At 41.6% G+C, this 16,240-nt stretch overlaps 1 protein-coding gene across 1 annotated transcript; it reads right to left on the bottom strand.

Annotated features, from left to right (window-relative positions):
* Positions 1-2,012: 2,012 nt before the first annotated feature.
* Positions 2,013-15,765, bottom strand: LOC311235130 (meiotic recombination protein DMC1/LIM15 homolog). The gene is made up of 12 exons (XM_084322484.1): positions 15,649-15,765; positions 15,236-15,382; positions 14,598-14,683; positions 14,368-14,420; positions 14,234-14,275; positions 13,697-13,787; positions 12,717-12,808; positions 11,261-11,334; positions 9,178-9,292; positions 5,164-5,212; positions 4,388-4,558; positions 2,013-3,068 (listed from the first exon to the last, which is right to left on the bottom strand). The coding sequence occupies exons 4-12, from the start codon at positions 14,411-14,413 to the stop codon at positions 2,999-3,001; spliced, it is 750 nt and encodes a 249-aa protein (XP_084178610.1). The 5' UTR covers positions 14,414-14,420; positions 14,598-14,683; positions 15,236-15,382; positions 15,649-15,765; the 3' UTR covers positions 2,013-2,998.
* Between the last annotated feature and the right edge of the window lie 475 nt (positions 15,766-16,240).

The raw sequence follows: 16,240 nt of genomic DNA, 5'->3' as shown, positions 1-16,240 counted from the left end.
CGGCGCTCGTATAGGTTCTGCGACTCTGCAGCGGGATGCATTTCGATGCATCTCAGCGTCGAGTCTGTAGTCTCCTCGTCTTGTTGACAGCAGACAGAGGGACGGCGTGTGAGGTGTAGCTATCGAGCTACCTCACACAAGGTAGGACCTGCGCCACTAGGCATTATCGCTGGTGTTAGTAATGAATGAATGAATGAATGAATGGGTCGGCCGTGTCGCGGCTGAGCGCGCTATGTGGTTCGCCACTGGGGCGCCCCATGAAAACTTTATTTAACAGATTGCAGAATGGGTACAATACAGTACGGCTCAATACACACAATTGTTAAGGGGATGCAGACCTGAGAAAGACGTTTGTCTTGTTTACATCAGGGTCCCCCATTTTCAATTCATATAGACATTTATGACATACACAACATACATGACATTTATGGCATAGGGACATATAGGTATTTAGTACTGATACATTTGTGACATAAACGGTATTCAAATATACAGTACTGTTACCCCTAGATCCTGACAGAGTATATACATATGATGGGGAGGGGACTGTACATTAGGAGGGGGTGGGTGGGTGGGAGAGAAATATACATACGGCGGGGAGGGAATATATACATGCGGTGGGGAGGAGACTGTCTATTAGGAGGTGGTGGGGGTTTTGGGCATTTACGGTGGCCAGTTTCGAATTGCAGCCTCCCGTAGGTGCTCTTTAAGAGCGGTTTTGAATGTGGGTAGGGATTCACATTCCTTTACAGCTTTGGGTAGGGCGTTCCACATTGATGTGGCATAATTGCGAAACGTGTTTAGTCCCTTGTTTGAGCCGAATCTGGGTTTAACATGATTTGTTGAGCTTCCTCTGGTGTAGTGGTTGTGGTATTCACTGACCTTTGGGAAGTATTTTTACATGTACATGGGTACCTTAGTCGTATAGTGTATCTTGTAGACCAGGCCCATTGCAAGTTGCTGTACTCTGTCGTCTACTCTAAGCCATCCTAGGTTGTCAAAGTGGGCAGGGGTGAGGTGGGTTCTAGGAGTAAGGTCAAGCAGTAGTCTGACCAGTTTGTTTTGAGATGTTTGTAATTTTGTTTTTAGCGCCTTTGGTACCATGAGATGCAAGCATAGTCGTAGTACCCTTGAATGAGTGCTCCTGCCAGAGTCTTCAGGGTATTCTTGTTTACCAGTGAGGAGATCCGGTACAAGAATCGAGTTCGTTGGTTGACTTTTTTTTTATTACATTGGATGCCATTTTGTCACAGGAAAGCAAATATGGGGCCCTTGTATTAACCCCCCCCCCCATGTACAGTACATTTACAGAATGTAAAGTGGGCCTTGAGCATAAACTGAAACATGCCTCTCTGACTCACAAATCTGCTCTCTAACTTAATGTGTAACTGCTCTCAGGAAACTCTCTCAAACACACACCGGCTGAACCAGTGATTCTCAAACTGTGGTGTGCAAGCAGATGGGGAGCCTGCACGCACACAAGAGATATTTTCTGCTTACTTTTCAACCCTAAAATCTTACAGCATAATGCTAGTGTCATATATTATACAGCATGAAACTGCAAATTCCGAGGTTTCTGAAGATATGATACATAACATTCTAACTCACCCAGAATTACAATAGGAAGCCAATGAAAATATGCTTTCAGCAAATTTGCACACAAGGCGGGAAGCTACTGTATAGCAACTGTGCCAAATTCACGACACAGCTCAACTAGACCTTGGAGATTTACTTGGTTTATGTCGGGAGCAAGGTTTCTCCTACAAGGTGAAATACTTTTGTCAGTAAACATCTTTCCGTGTTGGTGATGTGCCTTTTTTCACCGCAGCATCAGTTATCCACATTGGCAGCGTGTGCATTTGCTGCATCAATCCAGGGTGCGTTTGCTTTGTCAAAAATAGCTAAGGCCCCTATGCAAGTAATTTAGTGCTGTAATACAGCAGTGGACTAATACAAGCCTACATAAATCACATCACACAATCCAAAATTAAGACACGCAATGCTTTCCATCTCCTTGGTGTTTTTAATACGCAATTGCAGTCATGTTGAGGACACAAGACATAGATTTGCTCAGTGAGCAGAGGTAAGAGACTTGTCAATTTCAAACGGTTTAACAGCAGAGAAAAATAACTGATGTTCTCTTCAAACTAACTGAACATGAACGGGTACTGTAGTGTGGACAGATTTATCCTAAATTCACCACAAAAGCCGTCAAGGCAAACGTTGACGAAAAGACTGATGAGGACATTTTCAGAAATACATCCAATTACACAGAGCATCAAATTACATCATCAGAGCAGATCTTTTATTGGACTGATCCAAGACTGTGCAAACTAGTTCCCATGGAGAAACGAGTCAAAAGAAACATACAACATTGTATGGCTTTGTCTTTGGAGAACTATAAGGTCTGGGCGTTGTGGCAAATTAAAGAAGTCAGCTACTTCCAATTGGTTTAACGTGGATCGCCATGGTCACCTGGTTCCTCGAGTACACATCGGTTGTTAAAAAGGTTGCTAACTTAACCTAGCAGACACGGTAGGATCTCAAGAACTAGGGGCCCCGCTACAAGAGATGGGTTTAACACGTAGATATATACAGTGGAGACGTTACAAAATGTAGAAATAGAAATGCAGTGTAAAAAGTGTATACAGGTGTGTCAGTTAGCATATGGGGGGGGGGGGGGGATTCTGGCTCTAGGAATCACATTTCTACGTGCTACATTGTAAACGTTCCACAGTATACAGCCCATTCTGTATAAGATTGTTCCGCGTCCGATCTCTTAACCGTATTTCTCCGCGTACAAGAGGAACCAGCGAGCATCTGCGGAAACTAAAAGAGTTTCAACGGTTCCCAGGAAGAACGTTGTTGAACAGACGAACAAAATAAGATCAAATAAATACAAACAACTTCATAACATAGCGGTATTGTGTAATAATTCTCAGTATTGGAAGTATGTGGTCTGTCTCTCTCTACTGTGTCACTTTGAAGAAGAATCGCCTCATTTTTTGGCATCAGCAACTCCCCCAGCAGTGATGACGAAAGTGGCTTCATTCTCGGGCATATCAGGACTGGAAGAGACAATTAAAGAGGCGGGGGGTGAATCTCCAGTCTGCCTTTGTGATTAGATTAGATTCAAATGTATTGTCATTATGCAGCACAAGTACAGTACACAACAAAAAGAAGTTTGGCATCCAACCAGAGTGCAAATGTAACAGTAAAGTGCAATAGTAATGTACAGGTGATTAAACTGGGTATAAAATATATGAATTGGTACTACTGAGTAATAGTGCTAATCAGATGTATGTGCACATATTTGTAATATTAATATGTATGTATTCTCTTTCTTTTCTTTTTTTATTATTTATCATTATTATTATTATTTAAATTTTTCTTGTTTAACTGTGGATTGTGTTTCTTTTATAATGGTATAAATGATTATTTGTGTAAATAAAGTTATACGCCGACCATTAAGAAAATACATGTTAGTTTAGGAATAAGGGGCAGGTAATTATAAGATTTATTCTTCTTCCTGCTCCTTTTGTCCATGGAATGGCTATTTATGATTTTTTTTAATGAAGAAACTATGATTGTATTATTCCATGTGGCAAATAAAAACTCTGAACTGAACTGAACTGAACAGTGATACAGGTATAAAGACACTATGGTCATACTAACTAGTAAAACTAGGTAAGGGATATGTATACATAATATATATATAGTATATCTACACTACAGATATGTAAAAAGGGTTATATGCAGGTATGTACAGACAGATGTGGATAGATAGAATAATAAAATAAAAACATATATACAGCATTATTTTACATGCCATCATTGTTATATGCAGTTGTATAAATAGGTATATAGGAGAATTATATGCAGGTATATTCAGATGGATATGGATATTAATATATGCAGTACTGTAAATATAAATGTGTGTATATACAGCATTATTGTACATGCTATCATACAGATTTATATGGGTAGACTAGTATGAGGTAGGTAGTTATGATTATTATGGAAGAGCGACACACAAGATTTGGCAACATTTCTAACGTGTTAGGGTGTGTAAAGAGTTAATAATGTGCCACCTGAAAACTCCAGTGATGCATTTCAAGGAACAGAGTCATTGTATGTAGAAGTAGATGAAAGTCTTATTGAGGTCTCACACACACACACACACACACACACACACACACACACACACACACACACACACACACACACACACACACACACACACACACACACACACACACACACACACACACACACACACACACACACACACACACACACACACACACACACACACACACACACACACACACACACACACACACACACACACACACACACACACACACGGCAAGCGGCAACTAATTACCTGATAATATTGGCAATTATCAATTCTCCCCGCCCTCTCCTCAAGCTAATTCGTGTGGTGGAGGCGTGGGCCAGGATGTGCCCTCCAACCGGCTCCATAGGATCAGCTCTCAAGCTAAGTCTGGTGCTGAAGCGGGGCACTCCAATCCGGCTTATAGGATCAGCTTGAGACCTGAAAGGTAAAGGGGGGGGGGCATCCAATCAAAGATCAGCACTATACTATATCACCATATAACTCTGTATGATAGCATGTACAATAGTGCTGTACATACCGTATATATACATTTACCGCATTATCTGTCTGAATATACCTGCATATAATTATATATACCTACTTATACACCTGCACATAACTCTGTATGATGTACAATAATGCTGTATATATATATATCCGTCTCTACATAATCCTTTTTACATATCTGTAGATACTAGATATATCTACATCTGTACATATAACTTACCTACTCTTACTAGTTATACTGCTGGCCAGTATGACTTACTACTATAGTGTCTTTATACCTGTATCACTGTACATATTAATAAAACTCTGTACATGCATCTGATTAGCACTATACTCTGTAGTACTAATTTATATATTGTATAACCAGTTTAATCACATGTACATTGTATATTGCTATTGGGCTTTACCATTACATTTTCACTCTGGTTGGATGCCAAACGTCTTTGCGTTGTACTGTACTTGTGCTGTATAATGACAATATATTTTCTTCTAATCTAATGTCGAGTAGAAATGACCCCCTCAACTCTTCTACTTACGTCATTCCTGCCTGGTTACCATTGGTGATGAACACAGCTACGTTGTAATCTAGGAGCAAAACACATGAGTCGATGAGATATACCAGACTTTGTGTATCTAAGGGGGTCGTATGATTAAAGACATATCTATGATAATATCTGTAGCTCTGAAGGATCACACACATACAGTACATGGTCATCATCAACATACTGTTCTGATTCATCAATATCGGAGATAAATGCAGAATCAGTCCAGTTTGAATGACACAAGCCGTCCATTCAGAGTAGCAGGGTTCATTGAGTGACTCAGACTGGAACAATGTTTTCAAACTTTATTATCTAAAAATAATATTGTGTATACCGTTTACTTTTACTTTTACTCATAGTATATATCCAGATTCAAATTCTTTATTGCCTATATTTATTGTTAACCCTTTCTCCGCCAATGACGTGTTAAGACGTCATTCTCCGCCATGCGTAATCTGCCAATGACGTCTTACAGCGTCTTTGAGATCAATATTTCATATTTTCGTCATGGTATTCACATTTCACCCATGGAGTCTTTGCTGGTGTTGTAGGACTCCGCTCAACTCTCCAACGCTTCAATATCGCCACCTGGTGGCCGATCGGCGAGTTGCCAAAACCGGAAGTCACCGGAAGTGCTTAGTCCGTCCCCTATTCTGTCCGGCCACTCGCTATCGCTCGCGGGACTCTATCCAGACACTGTGCATATCGATCCGTTGCCATAACTCAATAAACAACATGATTGGACGTGTATTAGTATTATACAAACCGGAACTGGATCACCTAGATCAACATCCCATAATAGCGATCTTTTTGCTCCACGCTCATCACCCAACGGTAAGAGGAGACTGGGGTGAGTTTCAGCGTTTTTCTTTACCATTTTCGATACAAACTGCTCTGATCTATATATCACCCATACTACATAAATGATTTAACGTCGGCCATTGAATTATAAGCGACCCCCCCCCCCCCCCCCCCTCCGGTCAACCGCAGATGAAGAGTCATAACGTCTAGGACCGTGTACAGTTGACATTTTTAATCTGGCGTCGATAGGTATCAAACTGCATTTGATGATCTAATATATGCATTTATGGCTATAACTCACGTTCTATGAAATACTGCAGAAACGATAAAAACATATTTATACTCTAGACCGTATTATTGTATGAATGTGTGAATGAAAAAGTAAAACGTTCCTACATTGAATGGGCCATAGTAATGTCAATTTAGCAATACAATTTAAAAAGTTATAGCCCTGCAAAGAAGGTGAACATCTCCATAGACAAATAGAGCTGGCAGAGAGGCTACAAGGATGGATATAAGCTCCGGCAATGAATGGGTTAACATATATTATACAACGGCATGCAAATTTCTCGATTCTGATTGGCCATTTACACGTCTTTATTGGCAACAATCCACGGTCCTGGGCTCAGGACCCGCCCACAACCGAATCACATATCACTCCCCGGCTCACTCCGGGAGAAAACAAGATCGCGGACAACAAATGGATATGTTGATAGCACCATGACGACTAAATATGAAGCGATTCTGTCAAGGGGAATGTGTTAGTCCTTTAAACAATGTTGGATGATGTAATTGATGGGTCTTGAGTCAATCTAGAACAAAAGAAAAATCGCGGATTGATTGATTGATTAATTGATTGATTTAAATTTCTACTTCCTTCCCACTGACTGCAGCGTTCACTCTCACACTGTCCGACGCTGGCGTACCCACAAACACACACACACACGTACACACACACACACACACACACACATACACCCACACACACACACACACACTGTGACACACACACACTGTGACACACACACACACACACACACACTCCTGTCTGCAACAGCGGGGGAGTCAGACTGAGAGAGAAGCAGCGCTGTTTTAAGTGAGCATGGTCTATTGAATTGATTGATTGGTTGATTGCTAATTTTATTACTGTACCCCTGGTTTCCAACTGGTTAAGTTTAGGCTAAAAGAAATAAATAAAAAAATAGGGCGAAGAAAAAGTTTTTTTCCTATAGGGCAAAGAAAACGTTTTAATTTGTTTTACCTACTTTATATAGAAGCATCTAAGAATGAAGTTCTATGGAAAGTAGGTCTGCATTCCCTTAACAATTGTGTGTATTGAGCCGTACTGTATTGTACCCATTCTGCATCTGGTAATAAAATTTTCAATCAATCATTCCAATAATACACAGTTGGATGTGTTAGTTGGTTGGATGCACTTCAAGCTGCTTCCACATGAGGCAACTTCTCTCAATCATTCCAATAATACACAGTTGGATGTGTTAGTTTGGTTGGATGCACTTCAAGCTGCTTCCACATGGAGGCAACTTGTCTTTTTTGTAGTTGTGGGAACTACTTTTTCTGGCGGATGGTTTTTTCAATAAATCTTCGATTAATGTGTGTTTATTGTATAGAAATAAGGTTGGATGAATCTGGCAGTTGTATAAAAGCTTTACACCACTTGTAGTCGTGATTTGTGACCAATAAACCATGCCTAGGGGGGTCTAACGACCACCCCTAGGCATGGTTTATTGGTCACAAACCACTCCTGCGCGTGATGTAATGCTTAAATATAAACGATGGGGCATCTGCATCTTTGTTTACACTGTTTATTTTTTTCATATTTTTATATTCAGATCTAATTGTATTGCCTATACTGCATTTATGTCTTTCTACTATTACCCTGCCCATACCTGTACTCCCCCTCCCCCATGCTGCTATGACACCAGAATTTCCCCAAGGGGATCAATAAAGAAATATCTTAAAAATGTTAGTGTTGTGTTGAGGGCGCTTTCACATATAGTTTTGCTGGACTCTGTGCGGTTCTGGTGATGAAGTTGCAACATTGTTGCATTCGTCATTTGGTTCGTCTGCATTCACATTGCAATTTCTCAAGCGCACCAAACTTTCTGAACAATGTCACGCGGTCGAAAAGGGCGCTCGTCTATTGGACACAATGGAGAGTGGAAATCCCTCCCCTTCAGGAAGTGAAATCCGCAAAAACACAAACAGCCGCAAGAAGCGTGATAGTAGAAGAGATGTGGCATTGATCCATCGTTCGATTATAACCCATTACCGCCATCCTCTCGCTAAACAACTTGTACACCTCGTTGTTTTTGTGAGTGCCCACAAGCAACTGTTTTATTTGGTCTTCTGCCCATATGTCGATCAGGGCTTTCACTTCATCATTCGCCCAAGTCTGTCCACGAGACATGTTTACACTACAGTGTGCTTGTTTTGCAGTGAATGCCGGGCGCCGCAGTTTTTTTTCTTCCTTCTACAGTATAGGTGTATCGGTGCGCAGCAGCAGCGTCTTGGCTGGTTGGTAGTACTAGGTGTATCGGTGCGCAGCAGCAGCGTCTTGGCTGGTTGGTAGTACTAGGTGTATCGGCGCAGCAGCAGCGTCTTGGCTGGTCGGTAGTACTAGGTGTATCGGTGCAGCAGCAGCGTCTTGTCTGGTCAGTAGTACTAGGTGTATCGGCGCAGCAGCAGCGTCTTGGCTGGTCGGTAGTTCTACCCAAGATGCACAGTTTATCAGGTGACTTCCTATATTTGGTCTGCGTTTGGTCCGATGAAGCAAACCGAGACCTATGTTTTTTGGCGGACCAGAGTTCGCGTGTTTGGTCCGCACCAGAGTTCGACTGCGCATTCACACCACCCCAAAAAAGCGGACTATCGAATTCTGGTCCGATAGTCCGGACCAAACAGCTCTGGTGTGAAAGCACCCTCGTTATTCGTTAAAGACAGTCAAGATTGAGTAGTTTCCTTGTGATATCTCACATTCACATACATTATTTAGATTAACTTCACAGTAACAAATACATGGGCTGTCCAAAAGGTTTCAAAACACACTACCGTCTGTAGTGTGATAGTAAAGGGTTAACCTTCTGTAGTGTGGTAGTGAAAGGGTTAAGGGACCTCAAAGACTTATATTAACTTGTTAAAAATTACTAAAAATATGTGCTCTTTAAACCAAGTTGTGGCTCAGACCTCTGGAGATCTCCTGTAGCCTGGAGAGCATCTGGGCCAGGTTCTGCTGCATCTCGGCCAGCTTGCCTCGGCCAGGGAAGTCCACACGAAACAGAGCCATGATGGAGTCAATGATCTGACGGAGAACAGAGGTGGTGAACAGCAACGTCTGGGCTGGATCCCTTTTTTTATATGTAGAAAATATTACCTTAATGCCAAGAGAGACCATTAGTATTAGTGAATATAAGGAAGTGGACGCAGAGCAGTTTCAGTATTTTTTTGCCATATATGTATACAGTATAAAAAATGGTTGTACTCATCTAGCAGGCTGTATTCTTATATTTTGTAATAAATCAAATGTTATAACATTGAACTTGCAGCGCAACATTTGTAGTAGTTAGTTAGTAGTATTAGTTTTATTCAGTCATCACACACAATACAATATTCACAATCATTCAAGACTGTCTTTGATTTTGGCAGTGACTGAAAAGGTACAGGCTGAAGCATAATGCTTATACATATGCCTATCCTATATTCTTATCAAATTAAGCCTCCAAAACGGAAACGGTGTGTGCTTTTGTGTTCAACGTCAACAATTGTGCAACTTTATACAATTTTTCTTTTTTAAATAAATAACTTATTTGGAACTTACCCTTGTGTTTGCTATTGTATTGAAATTATGTTTTTAAGTTGCAGGAAATTACAGCAAATGGCTTTCTTTTCTTTATTGCAAATTCTTTGGACCACCCCCTTGCTCCTCGGCACCATCTTGTTTGAAAGCCCTGTGACTACAACCATTTTAAGCATCTTTATCATTTATTTTTCCAAACTACGTCTAAATGTCATTGGACTGAGACTGGTCCACGTGCTGATATTCAGTCTCTATCACTTTTACAAGAAACAATCGTATTTTGACTGAGTGATTCTAATAATTGTGGGAGATTTTGCATTTCAAAATGACTGTGATAAGCGTCAACTACATGTCCCTTAGTCAATTAACTTGGCGTACCCTGGGAAGCAACCGTTGTGATGGGAGGATCAAGAAAAGAGAGCAGGTTTGAGATGGGTCAATTTAGCTGTTTTGGGGCTATACTTTAAATTGAGTCCTAGAGCCAAATACTACATGGCTTTTCTTTTAATGAAATAATATAGATATTATCGTAGCATGCCTATAAATTACACCACTGCTTCAACAACTCTCTTCCTACTACCATATACACTGAACAAAAATATAAACGCAACACTTTTGTTTTTGCTCCAATTTTTTACGAGTTGAAATCACTTCTCCTTTGCTGAGATAATCCATCCACCTGACAGGTGGCATATCAAGATGCTGATTAGACAGCGTGATTATTGCACAGGTGTGCCTTAGGCTGGTCACAATAAAAGGCCACTCTAAAATGTGCAGTTTTCCTCCCTCAAAACGTGCAACATCTGTGGCATTGTGCTTTGTGATAAAACTGCACATATTTTTTTTTTTCCACTTTTTCTCCTCTTTTTCTATTTTTCTCCCCTCCCAATTTCGCTGTGCCAATTCTCCCCTCCCCTGTCTTGAACGTTGCTTGCATATGCCCCCCACTGGCCGGTTGTAGGGAGGATAGAAGCCTTGCATCACGTGTCCCCTCTGATACATGTGGAGGCAGCCTGTCACATCTTTTCACCTGCCAGCGCGGACTCTCATTGGCGAGGTGTAACGTGTGGGAGGGTCACACTACCCCCGCCATTTCCTGTCTGCTGTGCAGGCGCCCCCCAACCGACCTGTAGGAGTCGCTGTCCACAACGTCCAGATTACCACCGATCGACTTCCACCGCTAACTCTGCCAATTGAGTTAGTATGACGGCTGGCCCAAGCCGGAGGCAATGCTGACACCCGGATTCGAGACCGGAGTCTCTTGCATTGGTGACGAGCGCAGTCTCCGCTGCGCCACCCAGCCGCCCACAAGCTATGGTTATTTCAATAGTACATGCACCATAGACATTCATGTTATGAGTGGGTGTGCTGCCTGTGGAAAGATGGCCGCCATGTGGCAACGTCGGTCTCCATTGGCCAGCAGCGCGGGTGAGTCATCTAGCCTTTATGTCTATGGAGATAACAGTTCCATACCAGAAGTTTGTAGACCCCTCTTTCTTTATGGAACTTGGCTTCAACTTGGTCCAACAGCTCCATCAGATGTTCACCTGGGGGCAGAGCAGTAGTAGAGCATGGCTTCATATCCGGAACTACAGGTGTAACTATACACACATTTTCAGATTTCACACACGTTTCGATATTTGGCTCAGAATTTTTTTTTTTTATTAATTTTATTTAAAATGTGTAAATAATGAAAATGAGCTTTAAACATTATGCTAATAGCAGTAACCATACCATAACACCAGTTAAACTGAGGTTTTTGATTCTGTATCGAGATTGAGATTGTAACAACCCAAATTAAAAAGGTAATTCTCACTCTGGGACCGAGGCTCATTGAATGATATCACAAACTACTAGTGTTGTCATGTTTTTAGATTCAGAGTTAACACTTTAACTGCCGAAAACGCCGTAACTCGTCTTTGATATCAATATTTCAAAAATCTGTGATCGAAATCATATTTCCCCTCCGCAGCCTTGACACACAGTGCTGATATCCTCTCAACCCTCTAGCGGTTCAAGAGCGCCATCTGGTGGCCGATCGGCAGATCGAAACCGGATGTCAACCTTTGAACCGGCAGGACTCACTCCATATGGGGTCCGGGCACTCGCTAATGTTAGAGAGACTCTGTCTTCACACAGTGAACATCGATCGGTGGAAATAACTAGAAAAAACAACATGATTTGGACGTATATACTATTATACAACCTGGAAATAGATCAGGCATTTCAACATCCCATAATCGAAAACTGTCTACTCCACGCTGATCGCCCAACGGCCCGAGGAGACTGGGGTGAGTTTTAGCGTGTAGTATTACCGTGTTCGATATAAACTGCTATGATGAACATATGACCCACATTAGATGAATGGTATAACGTTGCCCACGGAATTATAAACGCCCCCTCGCCCATCCGGTCAACATCAGATGACGTGTAGTAAATTCTAGAAGTACGTCCAGTTGAAATTTTTTATCTCGCACAGATTCCTACCAAACTGTATTTGATCATCAATATAATGCATTTGGGGCTATAAATCACGTTCTGGAGAAAGCTGCAGAAAGAGATGAAAACATACTTATACTTTAGACCATATTTTAGTATGAATATGTGAATGAAAAAGTTTAACGTTGCTACACCATGAACAATACATATAGGACATTGAATGGGCCCTAATAATGGCAATCTAGCAATAGAATTTAAAAAGTTATAGCCCTGCAAAGAAGGGGAACTTCTCCATGTTAAATAGAGCTGGCAAGGGATGGTATATCATGAATTTATACTTTTTATACCATACCTGTACCTCCCCTCCCCCCTCCCCCATGCTGCTATGACGCCTGAGTTAAACCTTTCCTGCCTCTGTACCCTTCAACTGAGCCAAGACTCAGACCATCTCTCTTCAAACTGGTCTAAATGAGCGGCTGTGTATTCGTACTGTTATTAGCTTGAGCAACCACCAGGTTCTCCAGGACGGCGCCGTGGTCCACATTAAACCTCTCCGCGATGTCTTTCAGCCTGTCTGGGCGACTGGTGAGGACAGGGGCCAGTTAAGGACAGCAACATGGGATGCAAAAAAAAAGGCTTTACACATTTCACATACATTGGAATTTTGGATTCTATCAAACTCTCTTAAATGCCTTGCTTATGCTTAAAGTTGCTTACCTGTTAAGCCCTAGCCCTATTTTCTGAAAATCTGCCTAGAAATACATACCTAAGTAAATGGAAGATTGCTCCACTTCTACAAGGTCCATTTTCATGTTCTTGGTATTTAGGAACATCTATGGACCTTGGGGAATGTATTCCCAGTGTCAGAAATATTTTGTCTGTTTATGATTATGATTTTTTCTTTGCATCTTTGCCGGTGAATAACACCATGTTAAAATTGTGCAACCTCCGACCTCGCTCACTGAGCTCATTCAGCACCTTCTTGAGATCATGTGTACATAAAATCTAAGCAAATGAATAAAGGGAAGATGATTAAACAGAAGGATTTGTAGATACAGTAATAATTATAATCCATTTGAATTATACATAATACATTTATTTATGAACTATAAATGACATTATTATGACATATCATACATCTATGGACAGCGAATGGCAGTGTTAAATCTGGATTTCCTCGCGGTTTTACGGTATAAAAAAAAACGTAGTGCTGAAAATATACACTTTGACTGCTGTTTTGATAGGGTTAGGGTCTTTACTCTTGGCTACATTTGAAAAGAAACACAACATTAATTAATACGGTCTGTATTGATCGATTTATGATAAAACAGCAGGGTCCCCCAATAGTATACTCTACGTCACTGTAAATGAGGGAAACCTTGGTGTTATATGAATGATTTTTCAGAGCAAATACTGTGCAAAGTTGTAGGTATGCGTCCACGGTGGAGCAGTGTGACTTGAGGAGGATACAAAGTGTGCTCCGTGTCGATGAAGATGACCTTCCCTCCCGTGTAGCCGTTCTCGCCTGGGAGCTGAGCTGTGACTGGGCGCAGAGCTGTGACTGGACGACAGACACACGGAGACTCGGTGTGAACACGGACAAAGAAACTATAAAAGGAAGGGTCATCACGTCAGAATACTCTGCTTGGTGCCAGTTCAAAATAGACCAGCTATCTGAGGAAATATACATCAAGCAATATATGAAACGTTATGCCACAAATTGACAATGATTCTGACATTCGTTTAACCTGATAATTGAGGAGATGGCGATCCCGTTCAATGCAATGTCGACCGAACTGAAAGTTCCCACACTTGTGCGTTCACGTGCTACACAGTGACGTGATGACCCTTCCTTCTTTTATAGTTTCCGTGACATAGACGGGAAGCCACGTTCGTGATTGGAGGATCAAGAAAAGGTTTGAGCTAGGTCAGGGTTTGAGCTAGGTCAATTCATTTTCCACGGGGTGTGTGTGTGTGTGTGGAGGTGGGCTTTCCTAAATCACTTACCACAAAGGGTGTGAGAGAGTTGGGTCTTCCCTGTCCAATGATCTGTAGAATGAATAACATATTGTGCTTGAAACCACAGGAGGATATCAGGGTCAGAGGAACGTAGTATACACTGTAGCAGGAAGACTACTTACCTCCAAACGCCTCTGTGATAGCCATACTCTCCATACCTCCACCCATAAGCTTACTGTAGAGAGGAAGAATTTCGGGATTATGAAGACTTTGTTATGATTATATGTTCAGTAGTGGTAGATACTGATCAAGTTAGGTTAAGACTTGTTTAAAAAAGATTACGGTGATCCAAGAATTCCCTACACCTAATTTGTGTATGAGTATTTGTGCATGTTGGGGGACAAATCTTAACTCGATCTCTTGGCTCCCGGTGGTGATGTGGAACACTTTCCTCTTCCTCTCCGTGCTGTACTCAACGGCTGGTTGGAGACCACCGGGCTACAATGGGACAAGCAAATGTGCATAAGACATTATCCAAGATATTAAACTGTCATTTCCTTGTTCTCTATGTCAATTTTCACCGCAAAGTCTCATCTAAAGCCAGATACCCTGAGATACGGTATGGTTTAGACAGTTGGTTTTTAAAGTGGGATCCGGTCGATTTCACTAATATTCCATTCCACATGTAAATGGTATACTATAATGGACTTCATTTATAGATCTCTTTTATCCAAAGCACTTTACAACTCGTGCCTCACATTCACCTGTTCACTCACACATTCACACACCGACGGCGGAGGCAACCAAGCAAGGACCGGTGCCGACCTGCTCATCAGGAGCAGTTAGGGGTTAAGTGTCTTGCTCAAGGACACTTTGACACGCTGCTGGGAGGAGCCGCAATTTTACCAGGAACCTTCCAATTCCACCAGAGCATTCTCTCCTGTGTCGCCCCTATTCTGTCTCCCTCTCTGCATTCCAACTGTCTCAATAATAAAAGTTAATAAAAAAACACAACAGAATGACTTTAAGTTCCCAACGCTCTCCTCTCACCAGCACTTTCTCAGCAGCATCCTTGATCTTTTCCACCTTGGCCTTTGACAGGCCTTTAATGTTACGCAGAGCTCTCCGATTGGTTCTCTGGATCCCCTTCACTGTGCGGATGCCCACCGAATTCAACTTTTCGATGTCTTTCTCGCTCTATGGATGTGGCGGAGAGAGAGAGACGTGGACAATTCAAGCGTCAAGTCAAGTGTTCCTTGATTAATCCCTTTGGGGAAATTCATAGTGTCATAGCAGCTTGGGGGGGAGGGGACCGGTAGGATAGGTAGTAATAATAATAGTACATAGAACAAAGTAATAATGATAATGATAATAGTACATTAGTGGTGATTAGTGAATGAGAGACCTGCACCATGTTTGTATGCAAAGATATGACATTGACTTAATTCAGCTCTACCACTCACAATTCCATGTTTCGGTAGGAGGTCAATGTCTTGTAAGGACTCCTGTTGAGAAGTAAAAATAGGCTTTATCTGAGATAGACAGCATTGATTGAAGTAAATCGGCACATGGCAACACAATGTAGATTATTCTCAGGCTTGCTTTGTAATCAGCCCACCTCATCATCCTGCATCACAAAGTCAACTTCCACAACTTTGTCTTCTGCAGCAGTGTTCATGTTGATTGGAGGTCTCTAGGCTAGTTACTTCCTTTACTGTAACTGAGTTGACAACTTTTGTTAGCTTGACTTGACGTTTTAGCCTTCAAACTGTGAAAGTATTTCCTAAAAGCTAGCTAGCTGACGACAACATGAGTTAGCTAACTTACCACTCTCTAAACTTCCAATAGCTCAGCTGTCAAAATATAAGTATAGGAAATGATAATGCCAGGTCACCAATCAAAACTGACTAGTCAAAAAAACAATACATTTGGTTAACGTTGGTTAAAGTGAGCTCGGAAGCTTGCTCTCAACCCTTCCTTCATATGGCGGGAATCTTTGACAACTCTCGTCTCGTGCGGGTCTTCAAACACACGCCTATGCAGAGCTGTGTCTAC

The sequence above is a fragment of the Notolepis coatsorum genome (genome assembly GCF_963971535.1).
Source record: "Notolepis coatsorum genome assembly, chromosome: 10".
Lineage (NCBI taxonomy): Eukaryota > Metazoa > Chordata > Actinopteri > Aulopiformes > Paralepididae > Notolepis > Notolepis coatsorum.
This window is presented reverse-complemented; position numbering and strand designations above follow the sequence as displayed.